Raw genomic sequence first — 15,908 nt, 5'->3', positions numbered from 1 at the left:
AGCGTTTATTCTTAAACAAAGTTCGTTATGGTTTAATATATCTCCTATGTTCCCTACCCATATCTGGTTTCATATTGAGACTTCCCTTGTCAAACCTTTTCCTTTATTATCTCTATTAACCATGTCCCCCGTGTCTAAAATTGTACATTCTTCTGCCATAATTAAATCATCAAGATTAATTTTTAATGATTTAGATTCCAATTTTGAATCCCCCTTACTTTCTACAGTACATTTGTCCTTGTGGCATAGTGCCTTGCTCAAATTAAATAGAAATATTTCCTTTTGGTCTTCCTGTATTGCTAAAGGTATTTTTTATCTTGGAGATGTTTTCAAAGATGATGAATTTATTCCATTTATTCAACTCCAAAAGAAATATAATCTGCCTTTATCCGATCTGTCAAAATATCAATACCTCTGTAATTCTATTTTAGATTCCTTCCCCAATGGCATCCCTTCAAAAATGACAACTGATTTTCTGCTTTATGTTAATACTGTTTCTTTATCCTCTAAAGCGGTGTCTGTATTTTATAAAAAACTTACCGTATCCTTAGGTTCCAATGTTGATATCATTTCTACTTTCTGGAATAATGAGTTATCCCTATCATTGCCAAATGATTCCTGGTCTTTAATATGATCCCTTTCTATTTCTGGATGTTTACCAGTATCTATTTATCAAACTAATGCTTACATTTTATTTAATTCCTTATGGACACCATTGCGTTTATTCAAAGCTCACTTATTACCATCTAATATATGCTGGCATTGTAATTTACATCCTGGCTCCTTACGTCATATGTTATTTGACTGTCCGACTATTTATGAAATTTTGGTCTGAAGTATGGAACGTGATACAGAAAATTTTGCCTATTTCTGATTTACCCTCTTATAATTTAGTTATATGTAAATCTGTTGCTCTGAGTGTACCCCTTGATGATATTGAAGCAAAATTATGTAATTTTCTTGTATCCGCTGCGTTAAAATCCATCACCTTTTGTTGGAAGGATGCTTCCTCTCTTTCAGTCCATGCTTGGTGGTCCTGGATTGTCTTTACAAGAAGAGGTGCACAATTGTCACTACAAGGTGTTCATCATAATTCTTCGGCTTTTCAATCTTTTTGGTCTCCTATAGATTCATATGTACAGGTTTAATTATTGTTGTTGTATTGCTCATGAAGTATTTGTAACTCTACTTATTTAAGTATTTATGCTATGAATTGTATATTTCCATTCCCTTCTCCCTTCCCCTCCCTTCCCCTCCTTTTCCCTTCTTCTGTTTTCCTTTGAATGACAAATTTTGTTATGTTGCGAAACATTTTATTGATGACTGTATTTTTATGATTATTCTTTTTCGCTTCTTTGTATTTTAATGAATTTCTTCGCTTTTTTGTATGTCTTTATGTACTGCTCCTTTCTTAAAATTTCAATAAAATCTTACTGAACTAAAAAAAAAAGAAAGAGTGGTGTCCTTGGCGGCACACAAGAATATGTTGATGACGATTATACAATGGATACTGATGAAAAGGTAGGACAGATGGAAGAGAACGTTTATGATGAGTTATTTTGGATGTAGATCAAGACGATACCCTTAAATAATGATGTTAGAAATGATCAAGTGGGGGGATCCTTACCTGACTCCTGGAGGGGCGCTGAAGTCGTCCCTATTTTCAAGAAGGGTAACAGGGAGGATCCAGCAAACTACCGCCCCATTAGTTTGTTGGACTCAACGCAAAAGGTGGCCGGGAAAGTAGTATTGGGCAGGATCCTGGAGTGGGTGGACGACAACCAGATACTATCTGATTTCCAAGCGGGGTTCAGAGCAGGGACAGGTACCGTCGAGCAGACTTTCCGCCTTCTAATGCTCTATTGGAAGGTAGTGGTGCTAGGAGGAGGCAGTTTATATCTAGTCTTTATAGATTTGAAAACGGCCTTCGACCTAGTCCCACGAGCACTACTGTGGAAGGTCCTTGACGGTTTAGGTCTACCTCCCTACCTTCTGGCCCTATTGGTAAAATTCCATGCAAATAACTTCGCTCAAATCAGATGGGGTACTCAGGGAGAAAAAACATCGCGTATCCCAGTTGACAGGGGTGTCCGCCAGGGATGTGTGCTTGCCCCCACTCTGTTTTCGTTATACGTGAACGGAGTGGTGGAGCACCTCTTACAACATCCTGCTGATGCACCATCCCTGGCTGGGAGGAAAATCCCGACACTCCTGTTCGCTGATGATACCCTCCTGATATCGAAGACACCCACAGGTATACAGGCGCTACTTACCAGCTTTAAGGCCTTCTGTGACGCCAAGGGCCTAGCAATAAATATTGGTAAGACCAAATTCCTCGTTCTGAATCCCCCAAAGAAATCTGTAAAACCTCCCACCCTAGACTCCGTTCCACTAGAGCGGGTCAAAGAATTTGATTATCTGGGCATTCGCCTTTGTGACAGTATGAATTGGAAGGCCCATCACCAGAAAGTGTTTCTAACCCACAAGAGGGTTGTTGGCGCTCTCCTCAAAGAACAACGTGCCTCTTCCACAAAACCGATCGGGGCACTGCTTGACATCTATAGGGCTAGGGTCGTGAGTGCAGCGTTGTACGGAGCAGAACTTTGGGGAACCCAGAAAGTGGACACCTTGGCCCACCTAGAAAACAAATTTCATAAAGACTTGATGAGGCTACCCCAAAGCACTCCCACAATCCCACTCTTGCTTGACGCTGGTACTCGCCCTATTTGTGATCAAGCCAAACTACGTCCCTTATTGCTGTGGTCCAGAATTTGGAATGTTCCTGAACTTCATAGCTATGCGGACGCCCTAAAAGATGTCTTGTCCCTCCCTGGCTGGCATAAGATCGCCTGGCTTAGAGAGGTGAAGAAGGCGCTTACCTTGCTTGGTTTGGGTTCAGCGTGGGAAAACAAAACTGCACCTTCCAAACAGGAGCTGAAGAAGACATACTGGACTTGGGTCGACAGCGAGAGACTGTGTAAATTAAACCATCCAAAAACTGTTGCCAACTTCTTGATGGTTAAATGTAACCCCTCCAGAGAAGCTTATTTGGACTTGATACACAGCTCTCATGACAGGGCTTTATATATTAAATTCAGGGTCGGGGTTTTACCCTTGTGCCAGTTCACTTCTACTTGGAAACCACCCTTGCAAACTGTTCCCGACTGTCCATTTTGTGAGCTGAAAACAGAATCTGTTGCTCACTTCCTATTCGAGTGCCGAGCCTACTTAGCTCCCAGACGGAGGTGGTTGAAGCCTCTTTTTGGGAGCCTAGGAACTCGTTCACACTTGGAAGCCTTGCGATTACTGCTCTCAGACGCAAGACCCTTCTTCTCAATCTGTTTGGCAAAGTTCCTAGGATGGGCCTGGCGTATAAGAACCGCTAAAAAACTGATGATCCAATAATGTCTCCCCTCCTTTTTTAACATATTTTTAGTCCTATGGACAGATCTCTTTTATTGTATAATGAATTGTAAGTTGTTTTTCGAATATTGTTATATTGTGATGTTCTGCTTTTATGATATGTTTTTATATATCGAAATAAAGCTTACTTACTTACCTCAAAATTTCAATAAAATCTTACTGAACTAAAAAAAAAAGAAAGAGTGGTGTCCTTGGCGGCACACAAGAATATGTTGATGACGATTATACAATGGATACTGATGAAAAGGTAGGACAGATGGAAGAGAACGTTTATGATGAGTTATTTTGGATGTAGATCAAGACGATACCCTTAAATAATGATGTTAGAAATGATCAAGTATCTACGTCGAAAACAGTGTGTTGTAAATAATGAAGGGAGGCAGACGTGGGAGTAAGTGTTTATTTGAAAGGTTAACACTCACAGATGTCGTCAGCTGTCATCACTTGAGCCGGGCCGCTATGTCAACATTCCATAGCGAGCGCCGGCTGTCACCAGGGCTGTACAAAGTCCCAGGAAGGAAGGAGGGGGGAAACAAGGGATGTAGGAAATACCAACATGCAAGTTACAACACATCATCCTCCCTATGAGAACTGACAACCTCAGGAGGAAAGAAGCATGTGGAAAGAACAGCAACCCGAGAGAAAGAATAGGGAAAAACAGAATACCTCCCAGTCCCTGCTATGGGGTTACCTCAGGGGATATACCAAGCTGGTAGGCCTATCCATCAAGTTTCTATCTCATTTGGTAATGTCTATGCCACCGGGGGGTGTTCCTCTGCCTGTCGCTCCTCCTGCCAGGTCTTGCATCTCCACTGGAGTCCACACCCTCAGATCTGGCCTGGTGCGACCTGGTTTCTTCCCCTCCCGCTGGTACTATCCTGTCATTACTCCACAGTCTACCATCCTCCATGACAGCTGAGTTCTTGTTTCGTATCTTAATGGTACTAGGGGCATAATACTTGTCTCCTCCCATTCTCAGTCTCTCTGGTTTCTTTACACAGACTCTTTGTCCTTGCTGGAATCCTCGCTCCTTAACTCCCCACTTCTTATCGTACCACTCCTTGTATTTGAGTTGATTGGTTTCGATTCTTCTTTTGACCTCCTGGGGTTTGGTCTCCTCTTCCAGTCTTCTTCCCATCCAACTTGGTGTGAGTTTTGTGCCGGCTTTTCTTCCCCTCAGTAACTCAAAGGGCGTGCAGCCGGTGGTAGACTTGGGCGTGGTATGATATGCCCACAGCATGTCTCTTATCGCTTCCTCCACGTTCTGTCCCGCTTGTTTGGCTAGTTGTATGCACTCTTTCATCATGCGGTTAACTCTCTCCACTTTGCCGTTAGCCTTGGGGCAGTACAGAGGAGTGCGAACATGTGAAATAGAGCAGTCCTTGAGAAATTCTTTCATCTCCTCCGAGATTAACTGTACGCCATTATCGGTCACTAGTGTCGCAGGCACCCCTTCACTAGCGAACACCTCCTTCATGAATTCGATGATTGTCCTGGTGTTCACGTTGTGTACGATTTTGCAAGTCACCCAGCTGGAGAAGTAGTCCACCAAGACCAAAAGATACCAGTCTTGGGGCCCTTTGCCATGGATGGGACCAGCTATGTCAAAGCCCAACTTGTTCCACGGGGCATCGGGTACTTCTACAGGAGACAGTGGTGCCCTTCTCGCGATCTTTGATTTGTCGCTTAAACTGCACGCATAGCAGTCGCGCACTTTGTCCTCCATCTCACTATCCATAGTGGGGAACCAGTAGTCTGTACGAAGTCTAGCCTTGCTCAGACTTCTTCCCAAGTGTCCTTCGTGAGCTAGATCTACTATCTGGTTCCTTAAGGCTTCCGGAGGAATAAGTTTTCCAGATTTCAGTATGAAGTCTCCTTCCACTGACAAGTCTTCTCTCACATTCCAGTATGGCTGGATCTCCGTCTCCAAGTCCTTGCATTTCTTCGGCCATCCCTTGAGTATATGTTCTTTCACCTTTTTCAGTGTTTCGTCTTGCTCCATTTGCGTTTCCCACATGGTTTTATCCACTGCTGCTAAACGCAACTCCAGGATAGATTCTCCTGGCTGTTCCTCTTCTGTTTCTTCCTCTGTCGGAGCTCTCGACAGGAAATCTGCTATCCTGTTTTGTTGACCTGGTATGTAGGTTACTTTGAAATTGTAGGCTTGCAGACCCACTGCCCACTTAGCTATACGCGGTGTCATGCTCTCCATGTCTTTCTTCGTAAACAGTGAGACCAATGGCTTGTGGTCCGTCTGTACTTCAAATGGAGTTCCCCAGATGAAGAACTTATAGTGGCAAACTGCCCAATAGACCGCCAGGGCTTCCTTTTCAATTGTAGAATAATTTTTCTCTGAAGCGGTGAGTGTTCTTGATGCGAAGGCGACCACATTGGTTTTGCTCCCTTCTCTTTGCGACAGAGTGGCACCGATACCTCTATTGCTTGCATCTGTCGAGATGATAGTTACGCCATTAGGGTCAAATTTTCCAATAAACGGGGCCTCTATTATTGCCTTCTTTATGTCTTTCATGGCCTCCGCTTGCTCTCTGCCCCATTTGAAAGCGCTGTCCTTCTTGATCAAATCTCTCAAAGGCTGCGATACCATGGCAAAATCCTTTATGAACTTGGCCATATATTCTGCTAGCCCTAGAAACAACAGTATGTCCTCTTTGCTCATGGGAGTAGGGGCATCTCTTACCGCCCTGACCAGATCATGTTTAGGCTTGATGCCCTCTTCGGATAGCGTATGCCCTAAGTAGTCTACCGAACTTACTCCCAGCTTACATTTTGAAGGTTTGGTGGTGAATCCTACTTCCCTCAGTTTTTTCAAAACCTCCTTCGCTTTCTCATTGTGTTATTTTTCACCCTCTCCATATATCAGTATGTCATCTTGAAAACAGAGTGTGTTTTCACAGTCTTTCAATACATGTTGCATGACTCTCTGGAAGGCCGCGGCCGCTGACGCCAATCCAAAGGGCATTCGCAGGAACTTGAAATTTCCAAACGGGGTGGTGAAAGCAGTGAGTAACTGAGACTCCGGATGGAGTTTGATTTGATAATAGGCGGAAGACAAATCCAGTACACTGAAGTACTTCGCTCCCTTGATTGTGCTCAGCATTTCGCCTATCCTGGGAAGTGGAAACCTGTCCACAAGAATGTTCGCGTTGAGGTCTCTCAGGTCCACACATAGTCTTATACTGTTTCCTCCATCTTTTGCCGTGATAACAATTGGGGCCAACCAGGCTGAGCTTTCAATCTCCCTGATGACTCCCTGACTGACCAGCCTCTGGAGTTCCTGCAGAAGGGGTTCTCTCATGCGCAAAGGTATGGATCGGGTTTTGTGCACTACGGGTTCCGCACCCTCCTTGAGAATGATCCGGTGCATATAGTTCTTGAAGACCCCTAAGTTGTCACTAAACACCTCTTTGAACTCCTCGGTGAGACTACTTGCTATGCCCACGGGGTTAATCAACAACACCTGTTCTTTGTTGTTTGGGTCTAATGTGATCCCTAATTACTTCTGGTGCCTCCATCCCAGTAGTGTGGAGCCCCTAGAGGATACATACACCTTCCCAACTGTATGCCTATCCTTGAAGGATATTCTCATTGTCAACATGCCCTCTAGTGGGATTTTTCCCTCGTTGTACCCCTTAGGATTAATGTCAGGTGGCATTAACTTCACAGGATGATTGGCAAATTTTTCCTCAAAAACATTCTTATCCACCAGGGTGAAAGGGGAGCATGAATCTGCGTACATACTAAACATCACACCATCTAGAAACACATCACATTTAGGATACGTGACCTCTTCATCATTTTCCTCATCATTGACTTGGAATATATAAGCTTTCTCTCCTTCTTCCCCTTGTGTGGACTCTTCCACAACATGCACAGCTTTGCCTGGGGTTTTACACACTTTGGAATAATGTCCCCACCTGTTGCACTTCCTGCATTGTACATTTCTAGCAGGACACTTCCAATTACTTGCTAAATGGTTAGGACTGCCACATTTAAAACACACCATTGGACCATCCTTACTGCGAACTGCCTCTTTGTGCTTGTCCCCCAATTTACAGACAGTTTCTTGCTCTGCGCTGGACTTATTTTCTACCCTCTCCTTGTTTGTTCCCTCATGAGACTTAATTTCCCTAATACACCTCGCAGTATGTTCTAGACCCTTGGCTATATTAATGGCCTCATCTAAATTGGTGTTCTTGGTTAGCAATTCTTCTTGTGTCTTAGTGTCATTGGTGCATCTCACCAATTGGTCCCTGATAAGTGAGTCAGTGAGTTGCCCAAATTCGCATGTGGCAGACAACCCTCTCAGAGCTGCTATATAATTACTCACTTTCTCCTCCCTTTTCTGCACCCTCTTGAAGAACTTATGCCTCTCCATTACTACATTAATTTTTCCTTAAAGTGAGCCCCTAGTTCTCTCAGGGTGCTCTCATATACATTTACACCTTCCTCCACTTCTTCCTGATCATCCTCCACTAATCTCCCTGTTATGTCTTCATATATCTTCCTCCCATGTGTACCTAAATTGTGGAGAAGTATATGCTGCTTGCGAAGGTTGGTGTAATTGCTCCCTCCTATTGCAATCAGATAAGATTTGAAAATGCCTTCCCACCTCCTCCATGGAATGACAGGTTCCCCTAACTCATTGAGGAAAGGTGGGGGTTGGCTAATACCAGCTCCCGCCATTGCCATACAGTAACCTTACTTCGCTCAATGTAGGCTTTATCTCAGCTCACATAACACATAAATTGTTAAAACAAGCAGGAAATTCACTGACTTGAGGAATGAATAATTGTAAAACACACTAGAGCCCCCTTCCTCTGCTTCAAACGTTAATGTGTGAGGTGAAAATGTGTATTACAAAGGACTGACAGTCCCCTTTTTACTTCTGCAGCTCTAGTTCTCACTGCCAATGAGTCTGTGAATCTCCTCCTCTAGGCGGGAACTTCCTGTGTAAACAGCTTCCCCTCACGAACTGAGAAGACAGAGGGCGACAACCAGGCACCCTCAGCGCGCCACCACACAGTTAATCCTGCACACGATGGGGCTTAAATAAGCTGCTAGCAGTTCCAGACGTGAGGAAATCCGGCGTGACTTTCGTCGTAGCGCCCCCAGGTACCGTCTACAATTTACTGTGCGCGGCGCCTTAAGCGCGCCACGACTCTGTCAACAATAGAGGTGCAGTGAGCCGCTCAAGATTCCGCGCGTGAGGAGATCCAGCGAGGCTGAAGGCGTCGCGCTCCCAGGTACCTTTTAAGATTTACTCCACGCCCTTGGGTAAAGATCAATCACGCCACTAGCCCAGAAGCGGTGAAGCTCCCTCACACGTTTGCTTGCGCTTCCTTGAACTTTGCCTCAGTGCCCTCTGTGCCCGACAAGACACCCGACAATTGCAGACGCCGCCGATAGCCAGAACAGAACGTAACTTAGGCAAGCGCAGGCAAGGATAGTGTGCCCGACACGGCACCCGACCTATATGAGCTCACCCCCGACAGTCTTTCTCTAATATGCAGCGCTGTCCTGACAGCTCAAAGCGCTTCTTACTTGTTCTTTATTTGCCGTTTCCAGTCAGTAGGCTCGTCTTATGGCACTTTTCCCCTTCACATCACCGGCTCCGTTTGAAGTTCCTTTTCTTCCTCACTGTAGACAGCAGTCAAATCATACCAGGGAGACGACATCCACTGTCCCTGGCACAGTGCTCCTAGTCCTCGTCGCCAGAAATGTTGTAAATAATGAAGGGAGGCAGACGTGGGAGTAAGTGTTTATTTGAAAGGTTAACACTCACAGATGTCGTCAGCTGTCATCACTTGAGCCGGGCCGCTATGTCAACATTCCATAGCGAGCGCCGGCTGTCACCAGGGCTGTACCAAGTCCCAGGAAGGAAGGAGGGGGGAAACAAGGGATGTAGGAAATACCACCATGCAAGTTACAACACAGTGGTAAAAGATCCTTTAGGTGAAGAAATATTTAACCCATATGAGTTTAGACAGCCAAGAAGTGCAGATTGGTGGCCATTAGATCATGTTGCAAAGTTCATAAAGCAATGGATAAGGAAGCCTCTTGAACGAGAGGTAAGGAAAGTGTTAAAAGCTGAATGCTCAAGGCCACAGATAGATAGATTTGTTTCACTCCCAATGAGGATCCAGATTTTATTTCTTACTTATTTAAAATAGGGACCAATGCAAAGGTCTTGAAAGGTCATTGAAGCAGTGTCAGGACCGATTATTACATAGTTTAGGGCTATTAGCAAACATTATGGACTTGGCAGAGGAAGCATATATTAATGGAGAACATGCTGATGACCAACTGTTGCGAGGATGGAGTCAGACAGCAATGGTATTTTTGGATAATGCCAATTCGGGACCTCTAGCAGAAAGAAGGAAATCAATTTTGATGAAAGTAAGTCCTAAGTTAGGTGACAAGGCAAGCAAGGAACCAAGTGAATAGGCTAAAGGTTTATTAGTTGGTGAAGGTCTGATCAAGAGTCTCGGTAAACATGTGTCAACCTTTATAGCTCCTGAGAAGGCACAAACAAATGTGCAGAAGGTTTTCAGAAGTGTTTTTGGCAGGGCCAGCCGATGGGGACCATATAATGGCCGGGGATTTCAGAGGTCCCAGTATAATTATGTGTACAGAGGGTCAGGAAGAGGATTCCAGGGGTCCTCCAATTTCTTCCCACAAAGAGGAAGATATCTGAGAGGAGGTAAAGGAAGTAGTCAGATAGGTCCAAGAACAGGCAGTGGATATGCAGATAACTTTTGGTTCTTCCCAAGAAAAAGTAGGACGTCTGAGATTATTTCAAGAAAAATGGAAGTAAATAACAAGAGATGCATGGGTTTTAAATGTAGTACAGGGATACAAGATAGATTTTATTCAGCAGGCCATTCAGGTTACGGAACTAAGGGGATTACATTTTTCACTCGATCAGGAGGGTATTCTGGATGTGGAAGTGAATGAAATGGTAAAAAAGGAGCAATTTTGTATGATAGAAGAACGCATGAAAAGTTTTGTAAGCACTTTGGTTTTGGTAGAACAGAAGGACAAAGGGTGGAGACCGGTAATAAATTTGAGGAATTTAAATCGATCTCTGGTCTGCAGACATTTCAAGATGGAGGGCATCCATCTTTTAAGAAACATGTTACAATCAGAGGATTGGATGGTGAAGCTGGTTTTTAAAGATGTCTACTTCACTATTCCAATGAAGGAAAGCAGTCAGAAATTTCTGAAGTTCATATGGAGGAACCAGTTGTATCAGTTTTTGTGGCTTCCTTTTGGCCTACCTTCAGGACCATGGCGCTTCACGAAGTAGTGGCATTTTTCAGAGAGGGGTTTTTCGATTGTGTATTTAGACAACTTTTTACTGATGTCTCAGGATGCAGTGGAACTGATGGAGCAGCTCAAGGATGTGATAAAGATGTTGGAGGATTTGAGTTTCTTGATAAACAAAGAGAAGTCTATTTTAAAACCCTCTCAGAGTTTGGAGTTTTTAGGGTTCACAATAGACACGGATGGAGAGTTTTTAAGGTTACCAGAGAAGAAGGTGAAAAGGATAAGGAAAGAAGTGTTAAGAGCTTTGCAGATAATGTCTCGGACATTGAGAGATTTTGCAAGGATTTTTGGTTTGTTTTCCACGTCGATCCAGGCTATTTTCCCTGGCCCCTTGCTTTATCCACACCTACAGAGGGTGACGGTGGATGCTTTAAGGAAAGGCTTTTGGTATGACAGGATTAAGTTTAGTCTGGAGGCGAAGGAAGAATTAAAATGGTTGTCACAAAATTTGGAAGTATGGAACAGTCGGGCGATTTTGGGTTGTTTCAGGATGTGGATTTGGAGACGGATGCAAGTCTGTTAGGATGGGGAGCTCAAATAGGGCTTTTGGAGACACGTGGTGCATGGTCAAGACTAGAGAAGAATTTTCATATAAATTGCCTGGAGCTGAGAGTGGGTTGTATGCCTTAAGGAGTTTTAGGGAGAGATTGCAAGGACCGACAGTATGAGAATGGCCAACATTTCTGCTGTGGTATTTTTAAACCGTTTGTGGGGTTGCAGATCAAAGGGACTCTCAGATGTGTAAAAAAGAGTTGTGGACTTTGTTTAGAGAACACAATGGCTTTAAAAGGAGTACCTTCCTGGGGGAAGGAATGAGAGAGTGGATTGGAATTGCAGCCATGTGAAGGATTTGAGGCTAAAGAGATCATTTTTCAGGAAGAGACAAGATGTTTTGGGCCCACTGAATGTGGATCTGTTTGCAACAAGATTGACCTGTCAGTTGAAGTATTACAGTTGGCTGCCAGATCCATGGGCGGCAGTGATAGATGCCTTTCAGCAGAGTTGGACAAATGTGAAAGGTTATGCATTCCCTCCATTTACAATGATCCAAAGGGTGTTATTGAAAGTGAGAAGAGAAGGATGTCAATTGATTTTGGTAATGCTGTTTTGGGTGTCACAGCCCTGGTTTACAGCGATGTGGGAATTGCCATGCGAGGTTCCGTTGCTAAGGTTGGCATTAGAAGGTATGTTAGAAAATGAGGAAAGAGAGATACATCCTTTGATTCAGAGTGGAGTGTTGAACCTCCTTGTTTGGAAGGTTGCAGGGTATCCAGAGCATTGGAGGGCCTTTCGCAGAAAGCTGCTGAGTTACTTGAGGAACCTTGGGCACCCGGAACACAGAGAAGATATAAAGGTGTGTGGAAGTTTTGGGTTTGATGGTGCATGGAGAGGAGTTTGGAAACTGTGCAAGCTCCCATAGTGGAGGGGGTAAATATTTTAGTGGAACAATTTAAAAAGGGATTAATCTATAGAATGGTAAATTGTTATAGAACAGCGGGACATGTTTTTGTTTGAGGAAGATCAGTGGGTAGCAATGTTTTGGTTTGTAGAGTATTTAGTATGAGATCGAAGAGGCCTCCAAGAGCATGTTATGATGGGTTGTGGGATGCAAGTTTGATTTTAAGGTTGTTCCTTGATTGGCCGGTAAATAAATATTTGAGTAATAGGAATCTTTCAATTAAGTTAGCAACTGTTTTGAGTTTCATATTCTGTAGACGAGTTTGAGATGTGAAGTTTCATCAGGCACTAATTATGTCATTATCTGGCGAATCGATCCCGTTGGTATGCCAATTGATAAAAATTTTAAGTGCAGCCAAAACATGTTTGGTATGACAAGTTTGAGATGTATTATATTTATGTCCCTGGAACTTAATAGCTTTTTATATTTTTTTAATATATTTTGTATAACTTATTGTTTATGCTGCTAGGGTGTTTATTATTAACTATTGATGTATTGTTATTGTATTTTATTTATGTCATTATATATAGAGAATTAGTAATCATTGCACGTTGTCACTTTAAACTGCAAAATGTGTAAAATCTTGTTAAAGTATTTATTGGTGTGTTTTTATATGTGTTACTAATCTAATTAGTTATGTATGTTTAATTTTATATCCTTTTTTTAGTTGTACAATGTATGGTGAATTGATCTGTTTTGGGATATTATCAAGTATTTAATGGAAAATTCATAAATAGTATTTGTGGTACAATTTTAAATCTTGTGTGATGAGAAAACGTTTTGATTGCAATGATTTTAATTATTCAAGCAATATAGATGTATTATTATTAAAAAAAAAAAAGGAAGTTGGAAGTTTCTCTTCGCAGATTCACATTTAAAAGAGTCGGAGTGTTCTATGCAGGAGGCTTATATTGACTTTTGATTCCAGTTCTGGATTGTTATTTATTGAAGTTCTTTGAAGTGGCTGCTGTCAGGAGTGGCAAATAAAAGGTTATGTATAATGTTAGCCTCCGTGTCTAACAAAATCCTGATTCTCTTGTCATGTTAATCGGAGAGTCGCCATGCCCCTCTGGCTCTGTGAGGCCTTTGTTTTTTGAATTAGAACATTCTACCCTCTAGGGCCGGAATGTTCTAATAGCCTAACAGCCCTCCTTAGCAGCTGTACAGGCTGTAAAAGGCAGTGGTGGCTAGAATTATTCAAATATGACAGGGCGTGACACGTCAAACTCACCATAGATACTATTACCCTGGGTGGGTACTTCTCTCCCCGATCATCGTCCTCGAATAAGAAAGGGAATGACTTGATTACTGCTCAGTGGAGCACCAACAATCATTTTGAGGCTGGGGGCAAGTGCAAGCAATCCCGCATATATTTCACAGCTATGGGATTGCTGGGTGTCCAGTGCACGTCAGGTGGGCTGGCAAAACCAGCCCGCCAACCCAACCTGCACACTGCAGGGACAGCTGTAAACCTGCATTCACAGGATTCAGACCCGCCCCCTGCACCAACACGGCGGCTTATAAGTAAAATGGCACAGACATGCCATTTTACTTATTAGTGTGTGCCTGCTGCGCTTGCAGCAGAAGGGATGACGCTCCTCCACTCTTGAGGAGGAGTAGCCCCTGATTAAAGGTCCGCTCCCTTGTTAAAGGCCCATGCTGGATGCTGGAATGGGCATGTAATTTCTGGTATAGCCTGCTACTGCAGGCTATAAAAGGACCCGCCAGTATCTATTCAATATAATTTATGTAAGCAGCACTGATGTAGCTAGAACATACCAACATTTTCAGAATTGTGGGCATGTTAATATCCACTGAAAAAAGCTCTATTGATGTTGATAATACAACAAATTAAGTTGAAAGTTTTCATCACTGTACATAAAGCATACTGGAAGAAATGCCCTGGGACCATGCAATATCTTGCCCTCACTAGATATCACTCAGGCACCAGCAGTCAACTATATAGCATCAGAACTTTGCTCAATCAACTCTCAGATTAAAATTAAAATAAATCATATAAGAAGTTCCCTAGAAGTTCAAGCCACAAAGCTGTGGAATGCTGTGAACCCAACCTTGAGGCCAGACCCAAACTCCCTGTACGCCAGGAAACTGCTCCAAAACTTTTATAAAAAGAGCCTTTGACAAGACCACAGCACTAATGAAAGCAAGTAAGAAAAATCTGATAGTGAAATGCCCTACAGGTCCTTTGACGAGAGCCAACTCACAACCCTAGACCTTCCAATCAAACTGTAGTGATTTTGAGCACCTGTGAAGTGGCGCGACAACATATAAAACTTTCAATTAAGCCTCAAGACCGATCGGATCATAAACCGTCTGGAAGTGATCAATCTTTGTAAATTTGAAAACTGCACTCCTCAAAAGAACCCTGCACTTCAAACCGCGCCCTGAGCAAGAATCCGCGGCTGGTGGGATTCCCGGATTATTCGGGGCAAAACAACATTGGCTAATCATACAGTTGCTTTTAACTCTTACCTGGAGCATATCTGACACAATGACTTCAGGGAAACGGCAGGCATGTACGTCAAGGCTGAATTGTAACATAGCAACAGGAACGACAACACTTCAAACCTGTAACGCAATACATCAAGTTAAACTAATAATAAAATAAAAAACTTCTTTTAGAGGCGCATTAGTAACTGTGAAAAGTACATTGCAATTCAAACTTGAACTCCAGCAGACAAGTATAACAAACGAAAGGAGAACACTGGATAATCTGACATGTATTAATAACACTCAATGTTTTTGACAGCAAGTACTGTACTGTATGGAGAATGTGGAGTTTCTAAAAAAGGGAAATACAAAGCAGGCGTGACATGCAATGGTGTGCACCAGCGTACATATGTGTGAGCCTGAGCCCATGTATGTGGATGTATGTGTTTGTTAAAGAGACTGGTTTTATTAAAGCAAAACCTTCAACAGCCAGTAATCAACAGGTAGGACAAGCAATACTCCAATGCGTGATGCATCCAGCCTGAAGACTTGAACAGGCAAGTGGAAAAAAACAGTTGCAGTCAGATATCCTGACTTTTCTGAACAATTCAGGACTTAATTTGTGGCAGTTTTGCATTAAGTGGTAAAATATTAATGACAGACGTTATCGTAATCGTGCAAAAATATCTGAAATACATAATTTTTAATAGTAGTAGTTCCGTTCAGACTTCCACGCCCCTTGTCAAGTGAAACATAATTACAGTGTTACACTTAAGCAAAATATAATCTTCACTTCTTGCATGTCTTTCTTTTTTAGAAAAAGCATTTCAATTATGCAAAAATGCCTGTAAACTAGCATTTTAAAGACTTATTTAAGGAGCTCGGTTCAGGCGTCCAAGCCTCTTGTCAAGTGAAACTTAATTACAATGTTACACTTAAGCAAGTCTTATGGCAACCTGAATTTTCACCGTTTGTTTTTCTTTCCTTTTTAGCGAAAACATGTAAAACTCTGTAATTATGTTTCTTCTGACAAAGGGCCTAAACGCCAGAAACCCATAAACATAGTTGAGAGTCGCATATTTACATGGAATAAAATCAAATGGATCAAACTACTGAGGAAGATCGATTTAAATAAGCAAGATTATATATTTTATTTAAGGCGTTCCTCAAAGATGCGGCCCAAGGATGGCGTGGCTGGTCTTGGTTTGCTTGAGTTTGTCTTCAAAAA

At 42.7% G+C, this 15,908-nt stretch overlaps 1 protein-coding gene across 2 annotated transcripts in view; it reads right to left on the bottom strand.

Annotated features, from left to right (window-relative positions):
- HYCC1 (hyccin PI4KA lipid kinase complex subunit 1) overlaps positions 1–15,908 on the bottom strand; it is a 421,923-nt gene that overhangs the window by 145,153 nt on the left and 260,862 nt on the right. For both annotated transcript variants that reach the window (XM_086941769.1, XM_086941768.1), the window contains exon 7: positions 14,723–14,818. In XM_086941769.1, coding sequence (XP_086797895.1) covers positions 14,723–14,818 — 96 coding nt within the window. The remainder of the gene's footprint in view (positions 1–14,722; positions 14,819–15,908) is intronic.

Source organism: Lissotriton vulgaris, chromosome 10 (assembly GCF_964263255.1).
Source record: "Lissotriton vulgaris chromosome 10, aLisVul1.2, whole genome shotgun sequence".
Lineage (NCBI taxonomy): Eukaryota > Metazoa > Chordata > Amphibia > Caudata > Salamandridae > Lissotriton > Lissotriton vulgaris.
Note: the sequence above shows the minus strand (reverse complement) of the source record. Positions and strands in the feature narration are given on the sequence as shown.